Below are 24,516 nucleotides of genomic sequence, written 5' to 3'. Positions count from 1 at the left end.
TCCCTCCGCCATCCAGGGATTGTCGCATCAGACGAAGCACTATGCCAACTGATCGAATCATACCCATGACACAAGAAAGAGCGGATTGATTCCCTTTCCAGCATGAAAATTGCTAAGGATTCCAAGAAAGGGACTTCATGGTAGAGTATGTAATGAAGTTCAAACCCGGACTCCAGGTGCAATGAGCGAACGCTGTCACCTTCAGGTCTTTCAATCAACCTTTCATGTCAAATTGGTGTGTGGGTCATTGCCACAACGATGACAAAGAACTAACACAAACATATGCTAGAGTGAAGCATGTATTTTGATACTTAAGTGTACAAAAATAAAATTCAAATAAATATAAATAAACCTTGCATCTGGTATATAATAATTCCAACAACAATGATCAATATGTGCAGTCATCTTTGTTTAGACTTATACACAAACTGCCTATACATATTTACATCGTTGAGAAACTCAACACAGGAGTATTCTTAGAAGACAATGTTCAACAATTACAGTCATTTTCTGTCGTACGTAAAGCACCCGTCAACACAAAATCCAAGGGATGGAGAACGCGAGAGCCAAACGCAGCTGGCCTGTGGATTTCAACATCAATAGACTCGTCCTTGGCAGCCTCACAACGAGGGCAGCCCTACTGGTGACATCATTGTGACGCCATGTGTGACGTCATACATCAAGCAACGCCCACAGCGCTTTGTCAAAGTGTATCCGTCTTCTTACTACCTCTTGCAATAGCAGTAGGCGTGGCACTGACCGATGAAACATGTCCTTAAAACAGAATACAAAGTGAGGAAGGATTTCTAGAAAGAAAAGAGGCGATGAATACCCTAGCACTGTTATTATGCCCTCAAAGACCGCAAGCTGAGACCGCACGTTGCCCTATGGCCTGATGCTGGGAGCGAGAGAGCCTATCACAGCCGAACATGTCCTGCCCAAGAGACTTTGTACGCATGTGCGAACCCAGCGTCCTGTTCCTTGGCGCCCGGATGTAGACGATAGGGTGAGGAATACTACTTCCGGTAGAGACAGGGTATCGTATTTAAACATCTGATGGTGTTTGTGCCATATTTTCGGATCAGACGACCTTCCCTCGTTCTTCACTCCTTTGCTCTCCTTCTTGCGTTCTTACCCCTTCCTGAAAATAAGACACACGTTACTTTTAGTTTTACACAAGATTTGTTCGTTTGCTCGCTGGTTATTTGACGCCGCATTCAGCAATATTCAAACCATATTACGGTAGTCGGTATAAAGTCGAGTCTGGACCAGACAATCCAGTGACTGACATCATGACCATCAGCCTACGCAACTGTGATAAGTTACGTGCATCAACCATATCGGGTCGTTAGTCGCTTCTTACCACATATATGGGTTGGTGAAGACCAATTCTCGCAGTCACCATGTTGAAGGTCAAGGATAAAATATCCAAACGCATTTCTTGGTAATGCATTTTTTACATTCTGTACGATATGTTTATTGTGTAAAGTAAATCCCGACATATGAGCAAAAATGACATATGAGGTTCCAAAAGGTCATGTACCAAGAAATATTATCATTGCAGATTTAAGTTTCATACTTTCAATCAGAACATATGTCAGGCTTTGCTGCTCCAGCTGTGAAAATATCCATTCTCAAAACCACCCCCGGCCCCCGCAAGTTTCCATTGAACAGAAACTTGTCCCGTTTACACAGTAACCACAATGAATCGATGCTATTTTTACCTTTCCGTTTGGGTGACCTCCGCTTCCGTATGCACTTCCTCTTGCACCTCTTCTTCCGGCCGAAGTTATTTCCTCCCGTTTTGCATCCTCGGAATTTCCGGCATTTTCCAGTCTCTGGATCAAAGTACCACCTCTTCCTCATCTTCTTACAGTCCTTTGCCTCTTCCGTGAGGGGTAGGAGACACACGGCATTGGGGCTGGAGGCGTGGGTAGACGCCGTGGCATCATCCGACAATGGTGTGGTATACAAGGTGATTTTCGTACGGCCCTTTCCGCCAATATCTGAAACAAGATGAATACATGGTCACACATAACAGTTGATAGTCTAGTTGAGAACTGCAAACCTTTGTATTTGGAAACTGTCGGACTGACTCCAACCATGTGATTATTGAAACAACCATGTATGTCTCGAACACGAAAGTACTATCTCGAATGTTTGATCGTAACATTATTGCTCATTCGAGTTGTGTCAGTGCATGATATATCAGAAATTTGGCCATTTAACAATGATTACTGAGTTGGGGTTTAAGCCTTTTTTAATAATATTTCAGCAACAGCATGGTCACGGTATCGGTATATGGTCTCTCTGTCATGGTGGAGACACTAGAAATGCGTTTTACAGGTTGTATTCAAGAGTACACCGCTGCCTCCTTTCAGAATGAATGAGTCAAAGAATAGTGTGGTGCTCGAGATACAGCTTGAAACACGCTGTACAATAAACTAAGCTCCAAGTTGAATTCCAATAACCAATGTTTAGAAGAGTTATAGCATTAATCCATCTCACAGCAACCAAGATGGAGTTGACAAGTACAGTTCATGCATGTATGACTAATGTATATACACATCTTAATACCAAATAGACTTAATCATCAAGTGAGTAATCTTCCTCGGAAAAATCAAACAAATGTCCTCCCTTCCCTCCTTCTTCCATGTAAATCATCTTAATCGCCTTGTATGTCAGTATCTTTACCCCCGGGCCAAGGCCTGACCCCTAGGGCTCGGGCCACGTGCCAACAGATTACTCGTAACACCATCGCCCTTACCCCCAGAGCGCCATGCACCGACCCAACGTCAACTTATCATTCCCGCAGCGTGGTGGAGCTGGAGGAATGATGGTGCACCAAAGCACTCGGCTCGTATATACTTGTGCGTCCCGGTCGCATCCTGATTTTGACAGTAGCTGGAGATTGAGGTGACAGGGGGCACCACAAAACATCACGAACGAAATAACGGATGCTCCGTGCGAATCAACGTTTTCCACACACAATTTTAAAGAATGTAAATTATGCGATAATGACACTGAAAATTCAACACCATATCTTTAGATAACGCCCATGTCATCACATATATAAATATGATCAGCTGTTATTACGTAAATCACAATTTGCATTTCTGACTGCACCCGGCGAACCCTCGCTTGGTCTGAAGCAAGGCGATATTCTACTCCCTATCGCTTTACTGTAAACGTTGCACAATACATTCGGCGGTTTGTCGAGTGGATAATGAACTGTTCTATACACCTGGTAAACAGGAGGATGTGTATTTTGTCAGTGTGTGAAATATGCGAGGGCTGTGGGTCCATATATACATCAAGTACACCCCCGTACTTACACAAACCACCCGCGCCTACAAGTCCTTACGGGGTGATAAGCTGTGGTTTTATTACCTTGGACAATAGAAAGCGCTCCTCACTACTTTATTATTTTGACCCGAAATACTTCAGGTGAAAGTAGTTCTATACAATACGATATCTGTGGTGAGCTGTGGGATCACAGGGTACATACTTGTGTTTGAGGGGCACCTAAGGATAATGAGTTTGCTAAGTTCTAGAATGTTATTTAGGAATGTCCCATGTACTTCAACAAACATATCAACATGAACACTTCCATTTTTTTTCTGAAGGATATAATGCAAGGACGTCGACTTTTCTATTCCAGATCGTGGAATAATGAAGCATTAGCATGCTGTTTATCTGAAGAATCTTTACCATACAAGTGTTATGTATTAATATCCATGTGGTACTTGCAAACATATCCACAAATGCAACGTACTGACTGAACTTTGTTGACCTAAAACATTTGCAAAATCATCTAATATAACCACTTATCAAGACACTTAGACATGCTTCACTTATTACCTGATCTGCTGCGAATGACACACTCTATCAGTATGGTATGATGTAAATATCAGCTAATTCCATGGTCTGAGATTTTACAACTGTAAATGTAAATGTCGGATAACAAAGCAAAAGCTTTAATATCGTTCAAAGACAAAATTAATAGGACCTGATATCAATTGACTTGTCCTGTTCACAAAGAACAGTGGAAAGTGGGCGTGTCTTGACAAACTCGCTTCCACATCCCGTTGGAAGAGATGGCTGACTCGTTGCTGCTCGCAGATGCATCATATATTTAAGTAATCGACATCACTGACCATTACGTTTATAGTATCTGAGACACAGATCTATTCACTGAGAGAGTATGCCTCACAGAACCGCCTGGTTTGCTTGGACGAGCAAACACTTTAGCCATTTGGCCATGCCACCCCCTGTTGTGTATAAAGTTATCTCACAACTGTATTTCTTTCAATATCTGCCTGTCAATGACAAAAAAATTGTATCCAAATTATGTTCAAAGTATCTAACAATAATATATGAATATTGTTCGCAGTCACACATATGTCTGTGATAGCCCGTCACATATTTACATCTGTGGCATAAATATCTGTATGGTTCGACATGACTTCTACATGTGCATGGTTCGTCGTGACAAATATAGTTTATATCTCACCGTGACATAAACGTGGTTATGATTCGCCGTGACATGTATATGGCTATGGTCCACTGTGACTTATACATACCTACACAGAGAGAGAGAGAGAGAGAGAGAGAGAGAGAGAGAGAGACACACACACACACACACACACACACACATACATTTGTATACATTTGTATAGCTCAGCTGCTCAAAGGCGCTTTGTTTTTTCCCTCGATCACTGGATGTCAATCTCAACGGCACGTCGTATTAACAATCTTAACTCCCTGGGGAGCATACAACTCTTGCAGCCACTAGGCACACCGAGTTAGTGTGGCTTTCCCATCCTTACGAGGTACCCATTCACTGCTGGGTGGACTGGGACACATAGTCACAGTACTTTGTCCAAGTTTGCTGTACCCGCAACTAGGTGTTTGCACGTATTCATGTGGCCACCATCTGGTCATATGCCAACGGATTCGTGGGTTCTTTTAAGTGCACAGGGTTGTGTACTGTACACTAGGGATAACAGTATCGTACAGTAAACTACGTTTATAACAAACTTGCAATGAACTGACGGATATCACGAACCTTTTATGGTCACTGTCAAATGCTGCATGTTTTGGTCCACGGCATAACCGACTACTGAAATTTTAATTGACTAATCTCTTTAAAAATGTAAACATTATTGTTCGTTTTAACCATAATTGTGTATTATTTGCCGTCTGTATATTGTCTATGGTTCGTCGCAACTTGAGTGCGTGTATACGGTTACTGACCCAGAATGAAGCACGTCTAGTGTCCTGACAGTTTCAAGTGCTACCCAGTCACTCTCAAGTAGATGAGGCCTCCAGCTATGTAACATATCACCGCGATTATCCTGAGGAATGCTATAATTGCATGTTTATCTCGAGCTAGATAACATCCCCGATTTCACTCACATGCATTTAATCTCCGGTCTATTCATATCCTTCATCATGACGAGACTGTGTGGAGGGTGTATGTAGTAGGAGAGAAGAGCATGTCTACATGTTGTTCCTATCAGCAAAGTAGTCATATTCGTACTCGTTATCTTATCGCTCAGATTGTTCACTCCGACTGGGCGTCTTGCAGCGATTACCTGTTTACGTGTATTGATGACATTACGGTATATGCATAAATGATAACGTATGTCTAATAACATTTCGGGAAATCAGTAAATAGGTTAATGCCATTTGCGATATTTCGCACTGTTTACGATGCAGCTGTTTGTTTATTTACCATTTTCTCGCGATCTGAAATGTTAAGCAATGTGGTAGCCAAGTGGTAAACGCTTTCGTTCGTCACGCCAAAGACTCGGGTTCGAAGTGTAATTCTGATGTTCCCTTATGGAATATTAGCAAAATATTGCGAAAGACTGTAAAATGATTAGTCCAAAATAGTTGGGTATAAAAAATAAACAAATTGTCATTCACGTCATTGGATGCCAATGTCGCTTTAACGCGTATTCACGCATGTGTGTCCCAGTGACTATCAGCTTCTTATTAAGTAGTCACGACGTCACAAATACCAATGCAGAAAATACAACAAGTTTCCAATTAGCTCTCCGGGAATACGCCTACAATGTATTGCTTGCTTGGTGGGATAATCCTTCAAGCGGCAAACTTCCTATCACTTCTGACTGACGAATATCTATGTGTGTGAAGATACCCTACTAATGAAATTATTACGTTATGCGTTGCTAGGAGCAACATGATGTCGGGTTAACAAAATACCTGTTCAATATTCTGTAGGATATCGATTTAAAAGGTTACATACGAAATAGAACATCCATATTGTCTAATTTTGTTCAAGTGTATCTGATCTCATAATGACGACATGGGTCCGAATGCTGGATTTCTTGGTTTTGAAAGACCTTAGCTGTCCTCTACACCCTAGGCAATAAATTGATTGAATCCAATCCAAGTCTAGAATTAAACGTCGAGTCTAGATTACCTCAGCTCCAGAAAATAAGAAGTGTTCTTTGATTCCGGTTGCCATTTTACAGATGTATGTTTTTATTTATTAAGATGAATAGGGCTAAATGTAGGTTTTCTTACAGACCTAAAAAATATACAAGATATGTGTACAAACATGAACATATCTAATTTCTACTCAACATGCTCAACGAACGCCCTTGATATAGCTTACATGTTGATACAGAGAGGGTATGTATTTAACTTTATACATTCCATTTTAGCACTCGTTTCAACTCACCCTTGCAACTTGCTTTTGGTCTGCATGTTTGCCAGTTACACGTCTTCGGTACGTGGATGACGCACTTCGTCCCTTTCATGCAGTAGACATACTGGAATAGAAGAAAAACATGTCACTTTCATTGCACATACTGTCATTCAGAAACATGAAATCAGAATTAAAGGTATATATTTGAACCACATGTGGCCAGTGGCAAGAGGTTTTAATGAGGTATGGCGATAAGTGATTATGTCAAGAAGTGTTGTAAGATGTCTGAAGATTAAACAGCAATGTCATCTATAAATGACCCTCTCTACGCGTTCATTACTCTGATAGTTAAGTTATGTCTGCTACCTCCCTTTGATCTCTAATCTTAAGTAATTTACTTACTTAGACACCTGCATTGATAATGTGGGACTTATTGCTTCCCTATCCTCCTTTATCACTGGGGGCGGTGGGGGGTAGCCTAGTGGTTAAAGCGTTCGCTCGTCACACCGAAGACCCGGGTTCGATTCCCTACATGGGTAAAATGTGTGAAGCCCATGGCTGGTGTCCCAAGCGGTAATATTGCTGTAATATTGCTAAAAGCGACGTAAAATTAAATTCACTCACTCCTTTATCATCGAATCTTTGTGAGTCTTTGAATACAAGGAGTGAGTGAGTTGAGTTTATCGCCTCTTTGAACAATATACAGTTATCATGACGTGTCAGCTTGATGTGTTAGGAATCCAGGTGATGCAGGTCTCGAAAGTCTTCGAGAAACCCACCAGCTCGGGAATGGTGCTGACAAACCAAGAAACTAATCCTGGCATTCCCAAGGGAGGCAACTCTGTAACTCTCCGTCGCCTGAAGCGGCTGGGCAACCCGGGCCCTCCTAAAGACAGAGAGTCGGTCATGTCCGGTCATGAACGTGAGATGGCCACGCTGACCATAAAAGAACCAACCAGAACTGAAAATCATTTAAATGGTGTCTGTTCTTCTTCTTATCCAAACTTTAGCAAATTCGTAACAGCTGACGTCGAATCATCTGTTTATATGTCGACCAGGGCAACTAACCCCAGATGTTATAGACAGTTATGTCAATACAAAGGTTGATACGAATATAGTCGTGATATCTCGAACATTAACTTCTCTTTGATTAATTCGAGATTATGGTATGGTTGGTATATGATTCACTATAGGCTATGTTTATAGTAATATTACAGATAGCACAGTAAGGCCTTTGACACCAGTGGGAGGTACGTGATACGAGGTGGGATAAGATCGTCCCAACCCCGGGGATCTGTTATTGTTGAAAGGTGTTCAGGTAATCCTACCCTTCACAAACCAACCAGGTCGGGCCGAGTTGGAAAGGGTAGGGTGAGGGAGAGAGTGTGGGGGGCAAAATGTCCGTTTGATGTGCAGTTACCCACGAGCAAATGACAACTGTTGACTTGGAGGAAGGAATGTTGGGAGGTGGCACGACTGCCGAAGGGGACAGGTTCAACCGTAAACAGGTGTCAGGGTTATTTGTGGAATGTTTGAAATACGCAGTTGTGATAGTCAGAATCTCGATGCACAGTGGCTGCACATTCTGGACACATGCATCGAAGATATTACACAAAAAGTCAGGCATATATTGACCTCCTATCTTAGCGGAAGTCACTTCCCGTCTTCACGATTTCAGAGCAGAGTGCATCCCTGCAACACCTTGATATCTCTATGTGTGCCGTACCCTCGGACGACAACCCTACTGTGCAGATTGCACACGCCATGGTAACTGGTGGGCCTGCAATTTACTTCAGTGAGTGAGTGAGTTAATTTAGTTTTACGAGGCTTTTTAGCAATATTCCAGCAATATCGCGGCAGGGGATACCAGAAAGGTGCTCCACGTGCCGAACGAACGCTTTCACCACTAGGCTACCCCACCGCCCCCAATTCATTTCAGACTTGTGTAAAATAACTACGCATAGGGAGACATCAACCAGTCTCTGGATTTTTACTTGTCTCGGCCTAACGGTCTAGTGAATAAACCTAAGTGCCTAACCCTGAATAAACCTTCTACAAACTTCACAGACCCACCTAGTCTGTCATACAGACCCTGAAACAAATATATCCAAGAAAGCCCAATGGGCATGAAAGTCTAGAATATGTGGCAAGTCTAGATTTCGACAGTTTCAGGAAAATGTTTCTGAAAATGGAGTAAGTCTCTGGGCTCCTCTTCATTACATTTTATTTTATTTTTATTATGTATGGGTTTTTTTCATGTAAAATATCTTCATTTCAGAGACCAGTTGTTAGTCTTAGACCCACCATAAGACGATCAGAGACACTGATGTACATCAATGAATGAACTTTGGTTCTCATTCGGATGCTTCCCATCAATATTCCCGGTTACTTCTGGAGAATATAACGAGGTATCCGGATGCGAGTTTGACGATGAACGAAGGAGATAGATCACATCCCCGGTCTCGGTATCTGCTGAAGACTTCTCTATGTGCCACAGGAAGCAGTCTCATATTCCCCAGTTAGTCTTAACGAACAGGATGCTGACTTGACATCAAGCCTCAAATTAGTCACATGAAAGTGCAGGTCATAACCTACTTCAATACACCCCTGCTCTCAGCAGCAGGAACATGTGCAAGGCTTCCATAGCCTTTCGTCGTATGGTATTTATTGGGCGTTGAAAGAAGCACGCGCTTGTGCTTGAATCACATTTTGAGTGCCGATCTAGATATCGGATCTAAGTGTCCTTGTGATCATTAACACGTCATGTATTGAATGCGGGCTGATTTTGAGGATAATAGAATGCTTACTTTAATATATCCTGTGATAAGGATTTCAAAGACTAGAACATTTCTGAACAGTTCATGATATTATCGGAATCATAGAATGTCTTTAAGAAACACGGGTAACAGTGTTTGCCCTTAACCCTGAATAGCTGCAGGTCCTAAGGACCCAAAACCATAAACAGTAGTGGGTCCTGATCATAATGTGTAGGCCCTATATTTTACTATGGAAATAATACTCTTAGTCATTGGGGATGTCGGCCATAAGGACCTGCAAAAAACAAAAGCTGTGGGTCCGAGTGGTTTTCAGTCGTCTTCGGGCCTAAGGCCCGTCGTTAATTTCGAACGCTAACGGCTAACACATAACGTCACATTAACCTTCATTTGTTCGGTTATTGGTTTCATTTATGCCCGACTGGTCTTGGGCAAGGGGGAGTAACCAAGTGATTATTGCGATCTCCAGCTTCGATTAAAGCCAATGTTTGGTGTCCCCGTAGTCCCCTAGTTTAGTTTTACGCCACATTCAACAATATTCCAGCTATATGTCGGCGGTCTGTAAATAATTGAGTCTGGACCAGACAATCCAGTGATCAACAGCATGAGCATCGATCTGCGCAATTGGGTAATACTCAAGAGCGATAAAGCGTATGTCATGCACTGTAGGGATGCCGATAGTGGTGTCACTTCCTAAACGAACATATAGTATCAAATGGTCCATATCGTAACAGGTAGACGTTCTCATACCCTGGATTATCCAGGATGGTCATCAGGAGTGAGTGAGTGAGTATGGTTTTACTCCGCTTTTCGCAATATTGCAGCAATATCACGGCCGGGAACACCAGAAATGGGCTTCGAACATTGTACGCATGTGGGGAATCGAACTCGGGTCTTCGGCGTTCCGAGCCAACTCTTTAACCACTAGGCTACCCCACCGCCCTTAGTCATCAGGATGCTGGACCTCTTGACGATGAAACAAAGAAGTTTGCTGACTGGTCCTGGCTGATGCAAAGCGTACTTTACACTTAATGTGAAGCCATACTAGGTTAGTGCGTTTTCTCAGACAGAAATAGACACTATATCTTGTGACTAATATTTTGATGTATGGGATTACTATCGCAGTTTCCTCTCGGTAGTAGAAGCAATTTAGTTTTCAGTAAAGTTATCTTGAAATAACTTGACGATTCCCATTAACAGACAGAAATGGAAAAAAACTTGAAATAAATCAGATCTTTAAGTCTCTGATAAAATTTGTGAGCCAGATGTTGCTTTTACAGAGAGTGGATGTAGAGTAGACTATACTGCTTGAGTGTACACTAGGTAGCCTTTCAGCAGCGACTATTACTCTGAAAAGCAGTTACTTTTATGCTTCATCCATTGCCAACTTACACACAGTGTGTTTGATAAGATTGCAAGAATATACGTACAACCCCTGTGAGTTGTTTAGTGAGAGCCCAAGAACAACCATAAATGCCAAGTTTAACTCGAAACACACACCCTAGTCTATCATACAGACCCTGAAGCAAATATATCCAAGAACGCGCAAGTCTAGAAAATGTGGCAAGTCGAGATTTCCACATGAAGAAAGTCTCAGGGCTCCTGTTCATTATATTTGTTTTTTTACTATGAACTTTTTTCAGTAAAATATGTTCATTTCAGAGACAAGTTGTTAGTCTAGTGATTGGCAAACGTTCATTAAACTATCAATTCCCTTTTCTCATATATACTACCTCGGTCGATGTTCGCCACTAAGAGCGATGATATCTTGTCTAATATTCGCCATTACTAGCAATGATATCATGTCTCATGTTCACCACTACGAGCGATGACATCATGTCTCATATTCACTACTACGAGCGATGACATCATGTCTCATATTCACCATTACGAGCGATGACATCATGTCTCATATTCACCATTACGAGCGATGACATCATGTTTCATATTCACCATTACGAGCGATGACATCATGTCTCACGTTCACCACTACGAGTGTTGAGATCATGTCTCATATTCACCACTACGAGTGTTGACATCATGTCTCATATTCGTCATTACTAGCGATGACATGTCTCATATTCACCACTACGAGCTAGGACATCATGTCTCATATTCACCATTACGAGCGATGACATCATGTCTCACGTTCACCACTACGAGCTAGGACATCATGTCTCATATTCACCATTACTAGCGATGATATCATGTCTCATATTCACCACTACGAGTTATGACATCATGTCTCACGTTCACCACTACGAGTGTTGACATCGTGTCTAATATTCGCCATTACTAGCGATGATATCATGTCTCATATTCACCACTAAGAGTGTTGACATCACGTCTTATAACACTACCACGAGCAATGATATCATATCTCATATAAATCGTCGAGCAATAAAACCACCAGGGACTTGTGGTTCATATTCAACACTGCGATCAAGGGACATGTGGTTCATGTGCAACGCATTTCGTATTCAACGGTACGACTGATGAAACCGTTTCATATTCAGCACTACGACCGATGAATACCTGCTCCCTAACCATCCCGCTGAGCCGGTGTGATTCACTGCGTGCTACAACCGATGAACCACATGTACTTAAAATACTACTTCTGGTAAACCTCTATTCCATATCAAGTGCTACTACCGATAAATTGTTGTTTTATGCCCAGCGTCCTGGGAATTGCAGATCGTTCATCGCTCAAGCCTCCGTGTGTACTTATGTTGAATGAGAGTACATAGCGACTACCATACTCAGGGTAATTATCCCCCCCTGCTGCCAGGTTCACAAGCGGTCTATAAGAAGATCTGGCAGCGTCCCAGAGGTCTAATTCTAGGCTGCCTGCCATCGTCAAACGTGTCTATTTGGGGCGAGTTACCAAGATACTGGTAAATAAACAAGCCACGGTGACTGGACGCCAGTTGAAACTTGTTTCACGTTGACTGTATTCTGAACTGCAGAAATGTCAGATTGCAGGAGTATATACAAGTGGAATTACATGTGCTATGTGTTGCAGTTTTGTGGAGGAGCCAGAAATACCAACCTTGAACAGGCTCCCTGCAGTGCAAAACATACACCAACAGACTACTGCGGAGAAAGTCAGAACAGGCAGTGGAGACCATATGATAATCACTACTATATGATAATCATATGGTCTCTGCATGCAGATGGCTCCACAGTCAAATCCTGCAAGATTTGTGTCTCATTTGGTAGTGTTTCTCCGTTGCATTACGTCGCAGATGCATACAGAGCAAAACTACGTTCATCCGGTTTACGAAACGGGATTCGAACTAGCAGGGTTTCATTATACCGGATCCAATATGATTTTTTTCAGTGTGACTGATGCAAGCCTAGTGGCATCAACCCACAGAGTGAAGAACAGGTTCAGAGAGCATGGAAGTCTGAATGAGTCACTGTTACACATCTTCGCGCATTACCGTTGAGCCCCAAACACTCGGGTTCGACTTTCTGCTAGGTGACAATGTGCAAAGCGCATTTCTGGTGTCCCCTCTCCGCGTTATTACAGGAATATTGTCAAGAGAGGCGTAAAACCATATTCATTTGCCTTAGTGAGGGCATTTTAGTTCCCTTGGCTCACTGTCGTATTTCAGCATGACATTTAATTACTTCTGAAATACCAGGAAACTCCTATCAGTAGGAGATGCCAGTACACTCACAACCTATAAAATACTCGCTTTCTGAATTTGGTAAAGGGCATCTTTATTGTTCCACAGCTCTTCCCTGCTGTCAACATTCAGGCCATTTTCCCATCATAGCTCTCTGCCCAAACTCCTGGGATCCTCCGATCAAGCCACCCAGACCTTACATTCCTACCCGTGGACAAGCAGTACCCAGACACCCCTATCGCCAGGTCATGGCGGGCTGTCATCCCCATATCGCCGTGCCCATCGACGCACGGGTCACGTCGCGACGCCGAGACTCTCGCAGGTAGGTGCAGGCGTCTGTGAGCAAGGCAATCAACGGAGTGTCCTTATCGCCTTATCGCAAAGCGGTGACAGATATTCACGGATAAGAACAACCTTTTGTTGACAAGTTGTTACCTTGTCATTCCAGTGCCGACAATATTCTTCATAAACAAAACCGAGGTCATGCGTTGACATGTGTGGCGTAACACGACATGCCACGGGGACCTACACGACAGTGGGTGGGGTCGTGGATGGGAGGGGGTGGGAGTAATAGACGGCAGATTTACTATATCCCCAGACTCAACCACAGACGTTACTTGCTGAGCTGGTATTGTTCCCAGTAGAACAACTGCCTCGAGTTAAATGTCCCACGAAACCTTTACTGAAATAGATCATCGCCGCATTGGCCCAGTGGGCAAGGTTCCCCAGTGCATGTTTCAAATGTATGTTTTCATTCTGTAATCATCCTATGCTCTCACGGCCAGAGGCTGTACGTTTGAAAGCAAGGCAAGTGTTTCGACCTGCGTTTCCACACACATGTTTGTGATCAGTTCTTCGTCACACTAACGAACTTCCATAATCTGTAATGATTGTATCACGATTTTAGTCGACTGGGGAACAGTTATTGATTAACGCTAAGTTCATTCTAATGTTTTCTTCCCAGGTGATGATCAGTTCCGGGCAGAAGGAATCTCATTACCACTACAGTATAACCTGACAGCCCTGGGGTCCGACAACTTGGTATTTGGGTGGGCTTGAATGTTTCTGGCCTCTGGTTTTACACTAGTGGAACCTTGCAAGAAAATATCCTCTAGCCTAACAACACTAGCAACGGGATTGGTTATAGCCTAGAAACACTGCAGGAATCTAACTGTACATGGCTGTCTCTAGCATAACAATACCAACACTGTATAGATGAGAATACAATAGTAACTCCATCACTTTCGGGTAGTTGCCAGCCTAGAAAATCCGTCCTTACAAGGTAGTATCTAACATCGGATTCTGGTCTTTAGCTCACCGACACCGACCTTACCGAATAGTCATTAACCTACCGGAGCTAACATTAACGGATAGTATGTAACATAGCGGCACTAACGTTTAGGGTAGTCATCATCCAAGCAACACTGAGGCTAACGTCTATCATATGTAGCAAGGCAACAACATTGCGGGATAGTATGCTGCTTATCGACACTTACACTAAATAGTGGTCGTAAGAAAGCCACACCAAAGGAAATCGTATCTAGCTTCGCGACACTAACGCTAAAGGCTATAGTATCTTGCCTTACGACACTAGGTTAGTACGGTAGCGACACTAGCACTAAAGGCTTTAGTATCTTGCCTTACGACACTCGGGTAGTACGGTAGCGATACTAGCACTAAAGGCTATAGTATCTTGCCTTACGACACTAGGGTAGTAGGTTAGAGACACTAGCACTAAAGGCTATAGTATCTTGCCTTACGACACTAGGCTAGTAGGGTAGAGACACTAGCACTAAAGGCTATAGTATCTTGCCTTACGACACTAGGCTAGTAGGGTAGAGACACTAGCACTAAAGGCTATAGTATCTTGCCTTACGACACTAGGCTAGTAGGGTAGAAACACTAGCACTAAAGGCTATAGTATCTTGCCTTACGACACTAGGCTAGTAGGGTAGAGACACTAGCACTAAAGGCTATAGTATCTTGCCTTACGACACTAGGCTAGTAGGGTAGAAACACTAACACTAAGGGTATTTACGGAACGTCTGGTTTATTACATATAGCGACGTTTCGACGTAGATCCTTATACCGTTATTCAGCCGGGAGACACAAACGCGCAAATAGAATATCTGCATTTCATTTAACCAAAACAAGTCGCAAGTACACAAGTTGGTGTTTGCTGAATCAATATCGTCCGTCGCATTGCAATATTTACGACATTATTTATCCCCGCACGTGCGGGTTGTCATCTCTGAGCCCGTCGTGACAAGTAACGATAACTCTCGTCAATGGTGTCTAGTGTTTCGGGGGTATGACGCGCTGAGATCCCGGGAATGTAAATCAAATATCTAACATTGTTCGGAACCACCTTGACAAATCCCCGTAAAAGCAGCACCGGGTCTAAACAACACTTCTTGAATACCCTGACCTTAAAAAATCCAACATTTAAGAAACTTTATCTTAGAGAATTTAAACGCCACTTGAAACAGTGAACGTAAGTTGATACACATTCCTATTTGGCAGATACACCGTAGATTTATGACCCCAACCTTTTTCTATTAAGGCTTTTACCGAGGCAGGTGATAAAGCGAGTGTTTGGTTGGGCCTTTGTTTTCTGTCGTACTGCACTAGGGAATAAAACTGATTTACAAGAGTTCTGGTAGTGGAAATCTACTCGAATGAGTTGTAAATCTTGCTCTGTGGTGTTAGGTCAGTTCGCCGGAATTGTGACTCAAGAAAACTTGACATCACATCCTCCACTCTATACGTGTAACAAAGCGGTCTCTTTGAACAGTAAATCCTGGCATTCTATGCCTGTCTTACACCACAGTGATTCCGTACTTGAATTACCATTGCTCATAATACTGGATGTAATGGCGGATATGTAACCGGTACGTGTAGGCGTTATCTGGGGTTATACATTACCTCCAGGCCACTTGAACGTCTCATTGATACCTAACGCCTAGTGATTTCCACAACAGCTGCTTTCAGTTTAAATATGTACTGTTTGCTTCCATGTTGATAAAACACGTCAGCTTAAAACCTCCCGTACTTCACATTCGGGCTATGCATGGAATTGTAAATCGCAAAGTGTACTTTTTAAAGCATTAAACGGCGAAGGGTAGACTTTACAATTAAGAAGAGGGCAGTGGGAGACTGGTGGTTAAAGCGTTCGCAGAGTCCACCACCCACTGTGATAGTGATGGAATAGTGTTGAAGGCGGAGTGAAACCCTAATCACTCACTCACTCAATCAAGCAGACTGGAACTGAACTCAGGACAGTGTATAAAAGGGACATATGTCTTAGATGTAAAAAAATGGTCAAGTACGGAAACGTTTGTCGTTGATGTGTCTGAATCTTCTTACGCAATCATTACTCTCCTGGTTTCAGGCCAATAGTGAATGAGTGAGTTTAGTTTTATGCCGCACTCAGCAATATTCCAGCTAGATGTCGGTGGTCTGTAAATAATCGAGTCTGGACCAGACAATCCAGTGATCAACAGCATGAGCATCGATCTGGGCAATTGGGACCGATGACCTGTGTCAACCAAGTAAGCGAGCCTGACCACCCGATCCCGTTAGTCGTCTCTTACGACAAGCATGGGTAACTGAAGATCAGGCCAATAGTTACAATACTTATATCACGGCGTGTTATCTGCCAGGAAAGGACGATGCATGCCCTTTACCGCGGCGGTCCTTTACCGCAACGATGCGGTGCTGACAAACATAGTGAGTGAGTTTAGTTTTACGGCGCTTTTAGCAATATTCCAGCAAAATCTCGGTGGGGGATACCAGAAATGGGCTTCACACATTGTACCCATGTTGGGAATCGAACCCGGGTCTTTGGCGTAACGAGCGAACGCTTTAACCACATGGCTACCCCACCTGAAAAACATACAAAAGTCAGGGCAAATCTGAGATTCCAACCATTAATTATAGGTTCCTGGCACGACTAAGGGAGGCAACTCTGGCGAGCGAACTGCGGCGCCTTAGACGTCAGGGTACCCGTGTCCTGAGGGAAACATGTTGAGACAGGTCTTACCTTGCAGGGATCGTGGCACTTGCAGATAGGGCTTCCTTCCACGTCTGTCTCGTAACCATATGGGCAATCTAAGAAGCCGCACTTGATCTTGAAGTACGGCCATAACTCCTTGCTGTTACCGGAGAAGAAGGTGGATGCATATGTTGGCAACACACACAGCTGAAACCAATGAGCATATCGTATACATAACCAGTCACCAGTCGTCGTAAACATCATTTCAGAAAAGAAATTCTCAGAGGAAATAACATATGACATATGTTTTCCTTTCACATATTAAATGGAGGAACTTTTCTCCGTTTATGTCGAAATAGTGGGTGAGTGAGTTGGGTTTTACGCCGGTTTAAGCAATATTCCAACAATATCACGGCGGGGAACACCAGAAATGGCCTTCACACATTGTACCCGTGTGGGGAATCGAACCCGGGTCTTCGGCGTGACGAGCGAACGCTTTAACCACTAGGCTACCCGCCCGCCCCTTATGTCGAAGGGATAGGATAGATCGAATTATTAATACTGAAATCACATGATCATAGCTGCAGATCATTTTGTGAAGCATTTTGACAAAGGTGATTTTGTAATGACATGGCCTATAACACGCTCGGCAGATGTGGATCGTTACATACAGTCAGTGTTGGATTTCGAAGAAAACTGAATGAGATTGTGGGGGCACAGGTGACTCTGTCGAATAACGCTCTGCCATTTGCTTTGCATCCCTTGTGTGATCGAATTAATTTATCTGCTCTTATGATTCCTCTTGGTTTGTTTTCAAATCATAATAACTGCGTAACTTCGGGATTTCTTCCCACACTGCAATAATTTACATAGAGGAGTAAACCTACCTCACACACTCACTCGCTACTGTAGAATAGAATAGCGTACGTAAAATTCAGTATCTATTTTTCAATTGAAGAGTGAGTGAGTTTAGTTTTACGCCGCTTTAAGCAAAATTCCAGCAATATATAAAAATGGTATTACTTTAAGTGTTCTTGTACCGCATTTCCCCCGCCGTGATATTGCTGGAATATTGCTAAAAGCGGCGTAAAACCAAACTCACTCACTCACTCACTCTTGTACCGGTGGAGTCATAGAGAGCTGCATTAAAGTGAGCGGGTGAGATAGTATGGTTGTACAAAGCTTTATCGGTATTCCTGCAATATCATGGCGGGGGACACCAGAAATGGGCTTCATACATTGTACCCATGCGGGGAATCGAACCCGGGACGAGCGAACGCTACAACCACTAGACTACCCCACCGCCCCTTTAGTTGAAGAATGTACACCATTTCGATCCTCGTTTTAAAAGATAGAGCAATGCATTCCTAATCTCATATCTGGGGTAAACATGACAAGTATTCAACGGTTTGTGATCCTTATGATCACTGGTTCACAAACACTCATGTACCATTGCTTCAGCTGTACCCCGCTACGCTGTCATATAATTTAAGACATTATCGAAATACCGCGTCAAAGTGGCGTTAGGTCAAGCTATCAAGCTCACGTTAAATTAATTTCATCGCACCAGTAACTCTGCACCCTAGAATATCTTTCTAATTGTGTAACTGCCATTTTTAAAATCATACTTAGTTACAGAATGTGACCCCGCTGCGTAATTTCTCTGTTAGGAAACTGATTATTCAACAGGCGATGTTGTAAATGCATCTCTAGGCATAGACCTAGTTTTAGTCTCACAGTTTTCACTTCTGTCCAGTCCTTTCCTGCAATGCTAAAGCCCTTAATGAAGCAAGCCTAGATTTCATCAGGCTCTGGTCTGAATCTCCCATCTCACTGGGCTCCTTATAATGTAAAATGTATTATAGGTTTCTAACAAAATTATATATATTCAAAGACTAGGCGTTTTTCTAGGAAAATTTATCATATATGCCCAACAGCTTCCGATTTGCCAATATAAAAGTCTTAATATGATTCCACACCAGGATATTGAAATGATCACCCAAGACTCTGGCTGCTGAAGGCGGAGCGTCCGGTACAGCTGATATAGATCTCTGAATACCACCCCAGCTTGTGCTGTATATATACTAACGCCCGTGAATGTTCTTACTCTGTACCATGTAAACTTGCTCCTCTGACAATGTGTTCACACAAAGCCCAGCTATGTATACCCTTGTAGGCTGTTGTTCGTTTCCTCGATCCACAACACTGACAGCCCGTGGCCATGAGGGCATACCGAACCATGCTAGCCTCATTAGACCAGCAATGTAACAAACAGCCAATGAAAACAATGGAATACGTATCACACACCATGGGGGATATATTTGGGGTCTGGATGCTAAATATATCTTTTTCGCATATCACACATTGTCAGAGAGAGAAAACAATTACACACCGCCAAGACTATGACGATTGCTTAAGGTTGATGTACATATTTTAACACACAGTTTTGGAAGGGATTGGGATCGTCTTCCCTATCCTGAGATACAATGTGTTGTTTTAACGAATCTTGAACAGGACGCATATAGAGACGAGTTAGACTAGTCACAAGGAACTATGTGCAATTTCTGGTCAAATGAGTCATATGGCATTTCAAGCGGTTGGCATGCGGAAACATAAACTGTCGGTGAACCCTCGGTATTCCCGATTTCATGTACATTAACAATTCAGTTAAACTGCGTAGGAATACATATATTATTTCCTTGAGCGATATTTCATCAGACACTGCACATCCTGTTAAGAGTAATTTATTATTGCTAGCTGTAACTGTTATTTATTCATACGTGTTATATTAACCTGTAACAGTTTAAATGTTTAATGATTACAACGGCTGACAATGAATAACTTTGACAATTTAGTGATACGACGTTACTGTTTGCTGAGCACCTAGTCCTCCATATATACAAGTATACGACGCCAGTCCTCCAATCTTCATTGCATCTTTCTCGGATTTCAATGATATAGGCGTCATGCCTATGGTATTTCTTTCTCTTGTGATATTTTCATTGATATACACAAACCTTAGTAATGTTCCTATTTTTAGACATCAGGGATCACACTCTACAATATACTTTAACCACAGGTATTATGACGATAATAAGCTGATGAAAGGCTATAATAAAAGTAAGAATCTTAAAATTCTATAACATTCATATATCATGTTAAAAAGTTCAAAAGTATTTGAATTTATAGCACAAGCCGTGAGGTCTACCGACTGCACATGTTTAGCGCACGCTTGTGTCAATACCCAGTGAGTATGAATGAAATCTCGCCCTGCGTGTGTAGCGAGTACTACGCTAGGCAAGGAAGAACTGAAGAAGTGCTACTTACAATTAAAAACACAAGTCCGTGAATAGGAAAACTGGCCAGTAAGTAATTCATATCCAGTTTGGTGTAACGGAATGGGTGTCGGTGGATGACAGAAGTCAATCTGTTGTGCACGACTTATACAAGACGACCAGGACAGTGAGTTGACCCGAACGTGCACGGCAGACGAGAGCTGATGTTATGTGGCGCCCCATGTTCACGTCGTGATTTATAGTAGAGCCAGACTACGCGCTAGACGTGGCGGGGAATTCCTTCATCAACACGTGTGTACAGAAATTGGTTCTCCCCCCGCCCGCTAAATACCCAGGACAGTATTTACGCTCAGGCGATGGGAGACTTCAATTCAACCCTTTTTCCATATTTGTCACAACATCGTTCTGACGTCACGAGCTGGTCTGCTGTGATTGGCTAGCTCTGTAATGTTTCTCACGAGGGGCGTGGTCTTTTCTTATAACCTTCATTGTTATACGCTAGGCCTCTATGACTATTTTAAGGTACGTTTACACATCTCGTGACCTGAAGGATAGAATCAACTTCTCCCTGGTTTCTGCGATTGAAACTAAAGTCAGAGGAATGTTGGAGACACGCTTGAAATGCCCTTCATAGCTAGGGATTTACACCATAACAGATGGCGAACACGCCAAGTCAGGCGATTCATTCACTAACTACACTACGCGAGCCCGCTTCACCGGTACTTCGCTTGCTGAGAGAGTGCCCAGAAACATCCACAAAATGTTCCAATGTTTCATACAAACAAACATAACGCGGTTACTAACTCTAAGATGAAGTGCTGTATATTTTGAACGCGAACGTTTACCCTTTCTATGAATGATATTCCAAAATATAAAATAAAAAACCAGGATAGATCGTGACAATTGTTTGTGGTCTAATGGATAAAATCCTGCAGAACAATTTACATTGCCGTGACGGGGGATAGGATTGAGGGCGTTGCGGGTGCAAAACTATCGTTTTGGATAAAAAGAAGCTTGTCAAAAGAGGTTTTGATCAACATCTAAAGAGGATAACAGATGATAAATTAAGCAGATCTTACACTATGTACATCAACATCTAGCGCCTCCATGTCTTCACAAGTTCAACATTTATTCATCTAAAAGCTGAAACCGATCCATAAATACTTCTGACGAAAACGTTTCCTTCCAGCTGAATCTTACAACCGATTTCATTATCCTCGAGATGTCTGAATCCGTGCCATAACTGGATGACGCCATTCAGACGATCAGGGTTGATTGCAATTGACGGTTGGCTTTCCTGTGATAGTTAGATAGATAACATCGTTGGTGGAAGTCGGTCAACTCTTGTTTTGTGTTGTTTATCAGCCATTGTGTCTGTCTGCGGTGAACCGCTGTTGTTATATTGAGGGATGGGACACTCAACCGTGGAACATCGTCTCGGCCTTGACCTTGTGTACATGAAATAGCGATAGGTGGACACTGTCACTACCCTCCCTCCCTCTCTCTCTCTCTCTCTCTCTCTCTCTCTCTCTCTCTCTCTCTCTCTCTCTCTCTCTCTCTCTCTCTCTCTCTCTCTCTCTCTCTCTCTCTCTCTCTCTCTCTCGTACTTTCTCTCTCGGATGAAGTTTGTATTGTTTTCCACATGTCTAATGTGTCCTACTTTCATGTGTTCCCATGTACCTTATTTTACACACCAGTTTAGGTCATATTTTGTGTTTCATTACTTTAAAAGCTGTGAGACGCTCCCTTCCGTCCGTCCCACATACCAAATGATTGCTCTAACTGTCACTAAGGAACCTCCAATATCTAAAGGTGGGACTTCACCAGCCATAAATCACACAAGAAACCATCCCGTTAACAACGACATCGACTACCACAAGTGATCTATAAAATGACGACACCCATGAAAGTAGACACCCATGTTTGATGTTACCTTAAAGAAACAAACCGGAAACGCTCATTCAATGTAATGTGCATAGTGAAGCAGGTATCACCATGATCGGGTGGTTCACAGACACAAGACATTCAGCCTAGTAACGTTTGATAACGTTTGTAGTTTTTTCATTTTTTTGTCAAATCCAACGTTTTTCCCCGGCAGATTAAGACAAGGAGATTAAGTCAGTTTAAGGAGTGGCAAATTGCAACACCTTGTAGTGATTTCAGCGTTGACTCAGTCCTGACCAAGGTGGACAAATGTGGTTTTGAAGGTGGAGCTTCAGGAATATCACAAACTTGATGAAACAGGACTAGCGAGAAAATGTAGATTGTTTGGATCAATGATAATGATCAAAGAACGTGGTCGCACTAAGATCGGTTCGTGGAATGAGACTCAAAGAGATCGTGTGCCCATGTTCTGATTCGGCTGGGCCCCTTTCCAACAAAGCGATCTGATTGCTACGCCTACTGTAACTCTATGTTGAAGCATGGGAGTTCCGGTCATCCTAACGCTTATGATCGCAGCTGACAACCCGTGGTTGCCAAGCGGAATTGTTTACGTTTGATGGCCAACAGAGTTTGATGATAACAACTGGAATTCTGTTCAGTCATTTGACACCTAGGACCTCTCGTAGGACATCTCACTATTGGCGTAACAGACCACCTCATTGATGACCTTTCAGAACATTTACAGAAGACGTTACAGACCATTTACGGATGACGTTACAGACGCTGTTACAGATGACGTTTCAGGATATATACAGCTGATGCTGCAGACCATCTCACAAATGACGTTTCAGAACATTTACAGATGACGTTACAGACCATCTCACAAATGACGTTTCAGAACATTTACAGATGACGTTACAGACCATCTCAAAGATGACGTTACAGACCACGTCACAGTTAACGTTACAGAACATAGCAGGGGATAATGTTACAGAACATCTCACTGAAACATAAACATAAGCAGAATGTCTACATGCATCAGTACATGTAACCAAACATCGCACAGGAAACATCGGAAAATGTAACCAAACATCGCCAACGTCGGAAAATGTAACCAAACATCGCACAGAAAACAATGTAAGAGATCTAGAACGTCGGATTCTTAAACAGAACACGATGCAGCCCATTACCAGAACGTATCACAGAACATATTTATAAAACAATATATCACAGAGCATGTACCACGACTTGTCACGTGACTTCACAGGGCGTGTAACAGAATAGTAACAGGATATCTAAGAAGACAGAGAATATCACAGAACACTTTACATATAATATCGCAGAACATCTAAGAGAACCTATCACAAAATATATCCTTGACCATGTAACAGAACATCTGAGAGACAGTCTATGAGAGCAACAAGTATCCTACAAGTATGATAAAACATGACTTTCATTGTTTTTAGTTCCACAGATTCATCAACTAACATCAATATATTCAGATCCAAGTGCAGTTAAATACACTGACCTTAATGTACTTAAACATTCTAGGATTTGATGACTTCTATTTTTTCTATCAAATCCGAATTATTTTGCTGACTTCCACTTCCTGTTTTTGCCTACCACGTGTTTTTTCCCGCAACCCTAACCTCGAAAGTTCGTCGTAGTAGGCCTAGCGGCTGGAGCTGAGCCAACCCCGTGCTGTTACTGAATAGAGCTACATGATCTCTCCGCTTCATCATGTAAAAACTCTTTTGCCCAATTAACGTCTCTCATTGATGTTAACTGAGACAGATACTATCTACGGTTCAGTCAAAGGGACGCTCAGCAACTGAATGGCTCGGTGTTTAAGCTGGAACTACACTCTCATAGAGGGGGAAAGGAAACGCATTGTGATTCAAGCCAGTTGGGTATTTTTAACTCGGAACTTGTTAAGTATGTTTTCAATGGAATTTTCTTGCGAAGGCTGTGGAAGGAATTAGTGTCAACACGCAACACGACTTTTAACTTACGTGAAATTATGATGAGCAGGTTAAGTTGATGAATCTACAGACTATACCGTGTTAAAATTATTTTGGATTAGGTTTTCATTTGTCATTAATTCCACCGGGAAAAGATGGCATCTGCGGAACCCTGAGCAGCCACGATAACGAAATATAGAAAGAATATCGTAATATCAATAAAATGAAAGTACGTATATTATCATTGCCCACTCACGAGGGCATTAACCACATTCCGTTACACTTTGAGGTTGGCG

General features: G+C 42.5%; 1 protein-coding gene across 1 annotated transcript; it reads right to left on the bottom strand.

Annotated features, from left to right (window-relative positions):
* Positions 1 to 283: 283 nt before the first annotated feature.
* LOC124275598 (BPTI/Kunitz domain-containing protein 4-like) lies at positions 284 to 20,759 on the bottom strand. The gene is made up of 5 exons (XM_046711192.1): positions 20,407 to 20,759; positions 17,128 to 17,286; positions 6,713 to 6,803; positions 1,725 to 2,006; positions 284 to 1,141 (listed from the first exon to the last, which is right to left on the bottom strand). Exons 1-5 carry the CDS (start codon positions 20,455 to 20,457, stop codon positions 1,104 to 1,106), a joined length of 621 nt encoding a protein of 206 aa, XP_046567148.1. The 5' UTR covers positions 20,458 to 20,759; the 3' UTR covers positions 284 to 1,103.
* Positions 20,760 to 24,516: the final 3,757 nt, after the last annotated feature.

The sequence above is a fragment of the Haliotis rubra genome, unplaced genomic scaffold (assembly GCF_003918875.1).
Source record: "Haliotis rubra isolate DU_JTF1 unplaced genomic scaffold, ASM391887v1 Scf20, whole genome shotgun sequence".
Taxonomy (NCBI): domain Eukaryota; kingdom Metazoa; phylum Mollusca; class Gastropoda; order Lepetellida; family Haliotidae; genus Haliotis; species Haliotis rubra.
The sequence above is the reverse complement of the archived record's forward strand: the minus strand, read 5'-3'. Positions and strand labels throughout refer to the sequence as shown.

Excerpts from the sequence above, each read along its gene's own strand:
- LOC124275598 (XM_046711192.1), bottom strand. The coding sequence starts at position 20,457 with ATGAATTACTTACTGGCCAGTTTTCCTATTCACGGACTTGTGTTTTTA. Across the intron at positions 17,287-20,406 it reads ACGGACTTGTGTTTTTAATT|CTGTGTGTGTTGCCAACATA; the intron begins GTAAGTAGCACT and ends CATTGGTTTCAG. Across the intron at positions 2,007-6,712 it reads ACCAAAAGCAAGTTGCAAGG|ATATTGGCGGAAAGGGCCGT; the intron begins GTGAGTTGAAAC and ends ATCTTGTTTCAG.